This window comes from Chenopodium album, chromosome 21 (assembly GCF_948465745.1).
Source record: "Chenopodium album chromosome 21, dcCheAlbu1.1, whole genome shotgun sequence".
Classification (NCBI taxonomy): domain Eukaryota; kingdom Viridiplantae; phylum Streptophyta; class Magnoliopsida; order Caryophyllales; family Amaranthaceae; genus Chenopodium; species Chenopodium album.
The window spans coordinates 3,564,280-3,575,001 of record NC_137854.1 but is presented as its reverse complement, the minus strand read 5'-3'; the positions used below and the strand labels follow the sequence as shown (position 1 = coordinate 3,575,001).

At 40.2% G+C, this 10,722-nt stretch overlaps 1 protein-coding gene across 1 annotated transcript; it reads left to right on the top strand.

Moving 5' to 3' along the window:
- The first annotated feature begins 409 nt into the window (after nucleotides 1-409).
- On the top strand, nucleotides 410-10,466 carry LOC145600164 (protein CELLULOSE SYNTHASE INTERACTIVE 1-like). The gene is made up of 8 exons (XM_081656064.1): nucleotides 410-614; nucleotides 1,057-1,215; nucleotides 2,073-2,146; nucleotides 2,799-5,847; nucleotides 6,023-8,567; nucleotides 8,971-9,425; nucleotides 9,765-9,881; nucleotides 9,970-10,466. The coding sequence occupies exons 3-8, from the start codon at nucleotides 2,082-2,084 to the stop codon at nucleotides 10,108-10,110; spliced, it is 6,372 nt and encodes a 2,123-aa protein (XP_081512190.1). The 5' UTR covers nucleotides 410-614; nucleotides 1,057-1,215; nucleotides 2,073-2,081; the 3' UTR covers nucleotides 10,111-10,466.
- The last annotated feature ends 256 nt before the right edge of the window (nucleotides 10,467-10,722 follow it).

Genomic DNA, 10,722 nt, shown 5'->3' with positions numbered 1-10,722 from the left:
ATTTAGACAAGAAATCTTTGATCCACAAATCCCCACATAATAATCACACATCTAAAACTCTATAATCTACTCTAGAATGCTAAAACGATTCATATTTAAATGAGAACGACAAGTAATTACTCCGTAAGTGATTCGATATAAAATTTAAGAAAACAAAAAACAAAATCTACTCTAAAATGCTGAAACGATTTATATTTGAATGAGAATGATAAGTAATAACTCCGTAAGTGATTCGATATAAAATTTAAGAAAACAAAAAACAAATAATCATAGAAAAAAAATAATTGCAGACATTCGGATGGGGGTGTCGGTGGCGTTTCTGTAAAACTGAAAGCTCAAGCTTCTCTGTCAGCAGTCTTTTCTCCCACTCGTATGCATGTGTGTTTCTTCAACTACACCCCCCCTTAAAAACTTTTTATTTTAACTCCGGAAAAATCATTATCATTTCCATTTAATTAATCTCTCTTTCTCTCTCATCTTTTTCCCAGCCTACACTTTCTCTCTCTAAAACCTCTACTAATTTGGTTTCCCTTGTTTGTTACGCAACAAAGCTTTCATTATTACTAGTGAATGCTTCATTTTGCTACTTCCTCATTTTCTCACTCTCTCTCCAGGTTTTTTACTCTTCTGCATTCCCTGTAATTTCTTCTGATCTGCTTTATTTTTACTTAATTTGTTCGTTTATTTGATTGTGTTGTTGATTTTGTGTTAGTATTGATTTTGATTTTGTTGCTGCATTTTTGCATAATTCAATGATTAAGTTCGATTTTAGTGATTGATTTGCATAATTTTGGTGCGAAATGCGGCTCGTTTTACTCGATCTACTTGCTTTGGAATCAGATTTGCATTAGTTCGTTTGATTTTCTATTGAATTTTGCTTCGCTTTTATTGATTTTGGTTTGATTTGTGATTTTTTCGTTTAATTTGATTGGCGAAGTAGTGGAAATACCTAAAAATGAGTGTGAATGAAAAGGATCTGGAATTGATACTGTTTCAGTGATGATGATGTTACTGGAGTTTACTTACTGAATTATTCTATGTTGCTGGACTTTGCAGGATGCTTCTAGATTAAAAGCAGATTCTGCATCTGGAGAGAGACAGCTGAAGCTAATATCTGCATCTCTGTAATTTATTATAAAGCCTGTCAAGCTGGCGGCCGTGACTGCGTGGAGGTTTGCTGGCAGCAATGGCAATGGCCATGCTGCTAATGATCTGGTAATGCTCCAACTATATTTGTATTTTGAACTAAATTGCCGATGTCAGTGAAATTAAGAAGTTTGTTTGCAGATCTGTTATGACTTCTAGTTTGTTATGCATGGGTGCATTATTGAGTTCATTGTGGCACTTGTCAGTGTTGTGAACTCTCACTTTTCGCGGCTGTTTTTGTGGCTACATTACTGGTTTGCATTATTTAATTTCTAGCAGCAAGGATTATGCTTCGATACGGTGCTATAAAACTCACACTATCTTTAATTTGATTGGAGCAAATTTGTTCTTGGGTAACATTAACAATTATGCTTTGATGTGCTGGCGGTTGTTATACTACATCAAGTTAATTATTGATCTTGCCTGCACATACCTTTTATTTTTGAGGCAGGCTAGATTTCTGTTTGACACAATTTTGTTTCTGACATAAGTGATCCTGGCTCTTTAAATGGAGTTTTGGACAGGATGGTTGGCCTTATGATTTGGGTACATCTGTATAGGAGTGTAAATTTGGAAGAATGATTTGAGTATAAAATACAGTTGTTGCCGACATTGATGATGTAGAAATAGTTGAGTGTAGTAGTAATTGTATTTTTGAAAGTTACTACTTCAAGCTATGACAGTTTGACATAATATGAACTCATGAGAGATGACATAGTGGGATATGTGATCTTGAATTCATAGGCGTTGATAACTTTAAACCTATTCATTGTTTCCCTGTGTCTATCTTTCTAAACTTGTACAACATTTTAAGTTAGTTAATATTGTCTAGTTATGTCATCAACTCTGTTGTTTTTCTTTACAGAGAAAGTACCCCTTTTATTGTTTCTAACGTCCGTTGCTACTAAATCTTTTGATTTAAGCAGGAAAGACCTATGGATGGAAAAATCCAAAATTCAGAACCTTCATCCCCACGATCGGTAACAAAAATGGGATTGAGGTTAGTAGCTTCAATTTTGTTTATTATGTTGGACTTGTTTATTTTATTGGAAGGGATCAGGGAAAGATTTTTCCACTTTAAAACATGCATTTTTTTAGACATATAAGATCTTGAGTCTTGCCTTATGTTCATGTTATAAACTAAACTTCACTTGCTTGAGTGAAATACCTAAATGTCATATTATCTCATTGTAAATGGAATTTGTAAGCAAGATTTTGTGATGAAGTGAAATAATAAATCTTTCACTACCATAGATACAAGTATACTGTGGTGAACTGGTGAACAAAACAATGTATATTATTCAATTAGTGTCTTATGAGATGTACAGAGGAAAAATTGGCTAAAGTCCTGTTTCTAGTAGTTGAACTGACTAGAGAAGTTTAAGTAGTGATCTTTTGTCTGAGAGTATCACTTTTCTTTTTCTGTAGTTTTGATGGTTTGCTCTCAAATGTTTAATTTGGGTTAGAACTGCTGACATTAGCCTGTTATCATCCCGTCTCGTTGGTTTATGTATCAGGAGTATCTCTTGAACTATCAGAGAAGCGTTTAGTGATTGAAAAAAAATTGAACAAGTAAAATATTTCTAGTTCTTGCATTTGATGGCACTAATAACTGTGATTTTGATATTTTGTCCTTTAATTTCAACGTGTAGAGACCGTACAACCAGTATGGAAGATCCAGATGGGACACTAGCAAGTGTTGCCCAATGCATTGAGCAGTTGAGGCAGAATTCTTCCTCATTTCAAGAGAAAGAGTTTTCTTTAAGGCAGTTGCTGGAACTCATTGAAACACGGGAAAATGCACTAAGTGCTGTTGGATCTCACTCACAGGCAGTCCCAGTGCTTGTTTCGCTTTTGAGGTCAGGGTCATTAGTGGTCAAAATACAAGCTGCTCGTGTATTAGGGTCTCTCTGCAAGGAGAATGAACTGAGGGTGAAAGTTTTGTTAGGTGGTTGCATACCTCCTTTGCTTGGGCTTCTTAGGTCCAGCTCCTCTGATGGTCAGGTTGCTGCTGCAAAGACCTTATATGCAGTCTCTCAGGGTGATGCGAGGGATCATGTTGGTTCGAAAATTTTCTCCACCGAAGGGGTTGTACCAGTGCTATGGGGACAGCTAGAGCGAGGGCTGGAAGCTGGGAAATTGGTTGAAGAATTACTGACTGGAGCTTTGAAAAATCTTTGTGGAAGCACAGAGGGATTCTGGCCAGCAACAGTCCGAGCTGGAGGAGTGGATATACTTGTGAAATTGCTGACAACTGGACAGCCTGGTACTCAAGCAAATGTGTGCTTTCTTCTTGCTTGTATGATGATGGAGGATGCATCTATCTGCTCTACTGTCTTGGCTGGCGAGGCAGTCAAACAACTCCTGAAGTTGTTAAAATCTGGTAATGAAGCAGCTGTCAGAGCAGAAGCTGCGGGTGCTCTAAAATCTCTTTCTGCTCAGAGTAAAGAGGCAAGGAAAGAGATTGCTAACAATAATGGCATACCAGCTCTCATAAATGCTACCATTGCTCCTTCAAAAGAATTTATGCAAGGAGAGCATGCCCAAGCATTGCAGGAAAATGCAATGTGTGCTCTGGCGAACATATCAGGTGGGTTGTCTTCTGTCATATCCAGCCTTGGAAAAAGCCTTGAATCTTGTACTTCACCAGCACAGGTTGCTGATACTTTAGGAGCTCTGGCTTCGGCTCTTATGATATATGATCAGGAAGCTGAATCTACAAAAGTTTCAGACCCTCAAACTGTTGAACAGACATTGATTAAGCAGTTTAAACCTAACTTACCATTTCTCATCCAAGAGCGAACCATCGAGGCACTTGCCAGTTTGTATGGGAATTCTGTACTTTCAAGAAAACTTGCAAATGCAGATGCTAAGCGGTTGTTGGTTGGTTTGATCACAATGGCTTCAAATGAGGCTCAGGATGAGCTGGTAAAATCGCTGTTGAAAATTTGTGATAATGAAGGTAGTCTCTGGCATGCACTTCAAGGGCGTGATGGTGTCCAGCTATTAATATCCCTTCTTGGATTGTCGTCAGAGCAGCAACAAGAATGTGCTGTTGCATTGCTTTCCCTTCTTTCAAATGAGAATGATGAGAGCAAATGGGCTATTACTGCAGCTGGTGGAATACCTCCGCTGGTTCAGATTCTGGAGACTGGTTCTGCAAAAGCCAAAGAAGACTCTGCAACTATATTGGGAAACCTGTGTAATCATAGTGAAGATATACGAGCATGTGTTGAAAGTGCTGATGCGGTTCCTGCTCTCCTGTGGTTATTGAAGAATGGCAGCTCAAATGGGAAGGAGATTGCAGCCAAAACATTGCATCATCTAATCCACAAATCTGATACTTCTACCATCAGCCAACTCACTGCACTTTTAACCAGCGATCTTCCTGAATCTAAAATCTATGTTCTGGATGCTCTGAAAAGTATGCTGTCTGTGGTACCCCTTAATGATATTCTACGCGATGGTGGTGCTGCCAATGATGCTATTGAGACTATGGTTAAAATATTGGGTTCTACTAAAGAAGAAACCCAGGCAAAATCCGCCTCCACTCTTGCTGGAATATTTCATCTTAGGAAAGATTTACGTGAGAGCAGTATTGCAGTTAAGACTCTCTGGTCAGTAACGAAGCTCCTGAATTCAGAATCAGAGAAGATTATAGTTGCAACCTCTTGTTGTCTTGCTGCTATATTTCTATCAGTAAGGGAAAACCCTGAAATTGGTTCTGTTGCTAGAGATGTTTTGCCTCGGCTACTTGTTCTTGCAAGTTCTTCTGTTCTTGAAGTTGCAGAGCAGGCAACATGTGCACTTGCAAGTCTCCTATTGGATGATGAACTTTCAGAAAGAGTGGTACCTGAAGAAATTATTTTACCTGCTACAAGGGTTTTGCGTGAGGGTACACTTTCTGGCAAAACTCATGCAGCAGCTGCTGTTGCTCGTCTTCTGCATAAACGTCTGATTGATGATGCTCTATGTGACTGCGTGAATCGTGTTGGTACTGTTCTGTCTTTAGTTTCTTTCTTGGAGTTGGCCAAGGATGGCTCCGTTGCTACATCAGAAGCCTTGGATGCCCTTGCATATCTGTCGAGAGCTGGAGTTCCAGGTGGAAAAGTCCGACCAGCATGGGCAATTCTAGCAGAGTCTCCAAGCCGGATCACTCCAATAGTTTCATGCATAGCTGATGCTGCTCCAGCATTACAGGATAAAGCAATTGAGATATTATCTAGGCTTTGCCGTGATCAATTAGTTGCACTAGGGGAGATAATTTGTAGTTCATCAGGTTGTATTGAATCTATTGCTAGAAGAGTTATTAGTTCTAGGGACACAATTGTTACAGTTGGGGGTGCTGCACTCCTTTCTTGTGCAGCAAGAGTTAATCATCAGAGAGTAGTGGAGGATCTGAATGACTCAAAATTATCTACTTATCTCATACAGGCTCTGGTGGAAGTGGTTACTACCTCTCAAAGTTCACTGGAAGATCAGGAGGATAATGAGCAGGAGGCAGTGTGCATTTGCATTCAGTGGGTTACAGAAGAGGGAAGGGATGCAGAAGCCACTCCTGGCACAAAGGTCATGTGTGGTACCAATATTGCTGTGTGGTTGCTGTCTATACTTGCTACTCATGACGAGAAAAGTAAACTTGCTATCATGGAAGCTGGAGGAATTGAGGCTGTCACAGAGAAAATTTCACAGTATACTCAGGTAATGCTTTTACTCAGTTTAATAGTGGGATTTCATGTGCTGGTAGATTTGGTTTTCTGTTGGGCTGAATATTTATATCATTAATGTTCATTTGTATGTTGATTTTTTTCCTTTTCTTTGGGTGAGCATTTTGCTTAAATTTTTCCTTGATATGCCTTTGTTATATATGTTGCAGACTGACTATATTGAAGATAGTAGCATATGGACTTATGCTTTATTGCTGGCGATTCTGTTTCAAGATAGAGATATCATACGAGCAAATGCAACTATGAAATCCATTCCAGTTCTTGCGAATTTGTTGAGGTCGGAAGAGCCAGCTCACAGATATTTTGCAGCACAAGCATTGGCCAGTCTCGTCTGCAATGGTAGCAGGGGAACTCTCTTATCTGTTGCAAACTCTGGTGTAGCTGGTGGGCTTATTGCTTTACTTGGCTGTGCTGACGAAGATATATACAACCTCTTGAAATTGTCGGAGGAGTTTTCTTTGGTTCGTTATCCTGATCAAGTGACGCTTGAAAGATTGTTTAGAGTTGATGACATTAGAGTTGGAGCTATGTCTCGGAAAGCAATACCTGCCCTTGTGGATCTCCTTAAACCAATTCCTGATCGTCCAGGGGCACCATTCCTTGCTCTTGGGCTTCTCACCCAGCTTGCGGTTGACTGTCCATCAAATAAGATGGTGATGGTAGAGTCAGGAGCACTTGAGGCAGTGACCAAATATCTTTCACTTGGTCCTCAAGATGCAACTGAAGAAGCTGCTACTGATTTGTTGGGGATTCTCTTTAGTAGTGCTGAAATATGCAGGCATGAATCTGCATTTGGCTCAGTAACCCAGCTTGTAGCTGTCTTGCGCTTGGGTGGAAGGGCGGCTAGATTCAGTGCAGCCAAAGCGCTGGAAAGCTTATTTTCTGCAGACCATGTAAGAAATGCAGAAACAGCTAGACAAGCTGTGCAGCCATTGGTGGAAGTATTAAGTACTGGCTCGGAGAGAGAACAGCATGCTGCAATTGCCGCACTGATCAGGCTGTTAAGTGAAAATCCTTCTAGAGCCCTAGGAGTGGCTGATGTTGAAATGAGTGCAGTGGATGTTCTTTGCAAAATCCTGTCATCAAATTGTTCAATGGAGTTGAAGGGTGATGCTGCTGAGCTGTGCTCTGTTCTCTTCACAAATACAAGAATCAGGTCTACTGTAGCTGCAGCACGTTGTGTTGAGCCATTGGTCTCTCTTCTAGTTACAGAATTTACCCCTGCCCAGCATTCAGTTGTTCATGCTTTGGATAAGCTCTTGGATGACGAGCAGTTGGCTGAACTAGTTTCAGCTCATGGTGCAGTCATTCCTCTTGTTGGCCTTCTATACAGCAGGAATTACTTGCTTCATGAGGCTGTTTCAAGAGCTTTGGTGAAGTTGGGAAAAGACAGACCTTCTTGCAAGACGGAAATGGTGAAAGCTGGGGTCATTGAAAGCATACTTGACATACTCCATGAAGCACCTAATTTTCTCTCTGCCGCTTTTGCTGAATTGCTCCGGATATTGACAAATAATGCCACAATTGCCAAAGGCCCGTCGGCAGCTAAAGTGGTTGAGCCACTTTTCATGTTGCTGTCACGATTAGACCTTGGCCCAGATGGGCAACACAGTGCATTGCAGGTTCTTGTTAATATTTTAGAACATCCGCAGTGTCGTGCCGACCACACCTTAACCACTCACCAGGCTATTGAACCTGTTATCCCATTACTAGACTCAAATGTTCCGGCTGTACAACAGTTGGCTGCTGAACTTTTGTCCCACTTATTGTTGGAGGAGAACCTGCAGAAGGACTCCTTGACACAACAAGTTATTGGTCCACTTGTAAAAGCTCTTGGATCTGGGATACACATTTTGCAGCAGAGAGCAATTAAGGCTCTCGTTGGTATTGCACTTATTTGGCCAAATGAAATCGCAAAGGAGGGCGGTGTTATTGAGCTATCCAAGGTGATATTGCAAGTTGAGCCACCACTTCCTCATGCTCTGTGGGAATCTGCAGCCTCTGTTTTGTCTTGTATTCTGCAATTCAGCTCAGAATTTTATTTGGAAGTGCCCATTGCTGTGCTTGTAAGATTGCTTCACTCTGGTTCCGAAAGTACTGTAACTGGAGCATTGAATGCTCTTCTTGTTTTGGAAAGTGATGATTCAACCAGCGCTGAGGCCATGGCTGAAAGTGGTGCAATTGAAGCTCTGTTGGAGCTTCTTAGATGCCATCAATGCGAGGATACTTCTGCAAGATTGCTTGAAGTGTTGCTGAATAATGTAAAAATCAGGGAGTCAAAAGCTGGTCGATCTGCTATCTTGCCTTTGTCTCAATATCTTTTAGACCCTCAAACACAAGGTCAGCAGGCAAGGTTGTTGGCCACTCTGGCTTTGGGTGATCTATTCCAGAATGAGACTCTAGCCCGTTCTGCTGATGCCGTTTCAGCTTGTCGTGCCCTGGTTAATCTACTTGAAGATCAGCCCACTGAGGAAATGAAAGTGGTAGCCATCTGCGCCCTTCAGAATCTCGTGACATACAGCCGAGCAAATAAAAGAGCAGTTGCAGAAGCCGGTGGAGTTCAAGTTATACTTGATCTAATTGGTTCCAGTGATCCAGAAACTTCAATTCAGGCAGCTATGTTTATTAAGCTTCTCTTTTCCAACAATACAATCCAGGAGTATGCTTCCAGTGAAACTGTCCGGGCTATAACCGGTAAATTTCCTGAACTCATGGTAAAAGTTGCTAGTACTCTTGTTAAAATGTTTGAGTTACCTCAGTCTTCGACCATCATTCTCATGTTATTAAAGTCGAACAGAGAAAAATCTTGGGTAATCTAGTCACCTTGTTGTCTGCACATTGTCAAATACTTGCTGCAGTCCCCTTTTGTTTGCTCTCCTCTACATTGTGGCATTTTGCTTGATCTTTCTTTGCTTTAAAGATGTCCACCTTGAAATCTTCAAATTTAGAATATATTTAGTAGTCCCAAACTTTGCTGATGCAATGAGTGGAGGGAAAAAAGGATTGAAGTCAACTTTTCCTTGGCAAATTCTATTATCAGCATTGTATAGTTATCCATTTATAAAGTTCTGTTTTTGACTAGTTCTTGTTCTTGCAGCTGCTATTGAAAAGGATTTATGGGCCTCTGGAAATGTAAATGACGAGTATTTGAAAGCCCTGAATGCACTTTTTGGCAACTTCCCACGTCTAAGAGCCACTGAACCTGCTACCCTTAGTATACCACACCTAGTGACCTCACTCAAAACAGGCTCAGAGGCAACTCAAGAAGCTGCCTTAGATGCTCTGTTTCTTTTAAGACAAGCGTGGTCAGCATGCCCTGCAGAAGTATCTCGTGCTCAATCTATAGCTGCTGCAGATGCAATTCCTTTGCTGCAGTATTTGATCCAATCTGGCCCTCCTCGTTTCCAAGAGAAGGCTGAATTTCTGCTGCAGTGTTTGCCTGGAACTCTTACTGTCATAATCAAGCGTGGAAACAATATGAGGCAATCAGTGGGAAACCCTAGTGTATTTTGCAAGCTTACATTAGGGAATACTCCACCCAGACAGACAAAGGTAAGATTCAACTTAATTATTTGTTAAACCTTCTCTTCTTTGTCTATATTTAATCAATAGTTTTGATAATAAAGACATGACCAGCTTGCTATTTAATACTCCATACGTCCATTTGAGACTGGTCACTCTCAACATTGGTCAAAAATTATCACATATCTTGCATTGGTACCTTTTTTTTTTTTTTTTTGAAGAAGAAGCATTGGTACTATTACTTTGTGCATTAATTCAACATATCTTTGTCATTTTATGGGATGTATGGGAGTAGCTTGTTAAATCACATTTTATCAGACCTAGTGTTTTTGCCTTCTTCTATCAGCTAAATCCTGCTTGTTTTGACAGGTTGTGTCAACTGGTCCTGCCCCAGAATGGGATGAGAGCTTTGTATGGTCGTTTGAGAGTCCACCTAAGGGCCAGAAACTACACATTTCATGCAAAAACAAGAGTAAAGTAGGAAAGGTAAATAGGCATTTTAGAGGAGATTGAATAACATCATTTGAACCATGATTGTATTATTTCTTACCTTAATATTTCTGTGCTTTTGCAGAGTTCATTTGGTAAGGTGACAATCCAGATTGATCGAGTAGTTATGCTGGGAGCAGTAGCTGGGGAGTATACGCTACTACCCGAAAGCAAGAGCGGTCCCTCGAGAAATTTGGAAATTGAATTCCAATGGTCTAACAAATAGTAGGATCCTCCAATTTCCCCTCGTTAAATATATTTTTGCTCGAGCTACAAAGATGATGGCATTACATCAGCGTAAGGGCTGGGAATATAATACTTACCTATATTGCGAATAGCTCATCCGTGAGGCGTGAGATACCTTCTTCCTACTTTTATTCTTTTGTCGATCAACTTTTTGCCCTTAAATAGTGTTGGTCGTGGACGCGGTCTTGTACATAGTGTTGTCGAGATTGTATTTGTAGTATACCTGTGTTTTGCTTGTAGTATACATGTTTCTTGACATTATAATCATTGATTCGTGCATTCTTTTGTAAACTGAGAGTTGAAAGACACTGTTAATAATGTAACAGTTTTTGTTTAGTGGACTACTTTTCTATGTTAGTGGCGCCACATGATTTTCGAGGTAGACAGACAAAGGGTGACCACAAAGATAGCTAAAGGAAAGCAAGGGTTCATCATACATTCCTACTGCATGCTGTACCACGGATTTGAAAAAGTTTTTTTTCTTTTCCAAGCTCCACTGAAGTCTGGTTTCACGTAAATCCTAACCTGAACTCGTAGGATCGTTTCAAAATGAATACTCCATCTTTCTGAAATAGTTTGAACATGCTCGAAT

Coding starts and splice junctions, on each gene's coding strand:
- LOC145600164 (XM_081656064.1), top strand. CDS start 2,082: ATGGATGGAAAAATCCAAAATTCAGAACCTTCATCCCCACGATCGGTA. Junction 8,568..8,970: donor AACTGTCCGGGCTATAACCG/GTAAATTTCCTG, acceptor TTGTTCTTGCAG/CTGCTATTGAAAAGGATTTA. Junction 9,426..9,764: donor CTCCACCCAGACAGACAAAG/GTAAGATTCAAC, acceptor TTGTTTTGACAG/GTTGTGTCAACTGGTCCTGC.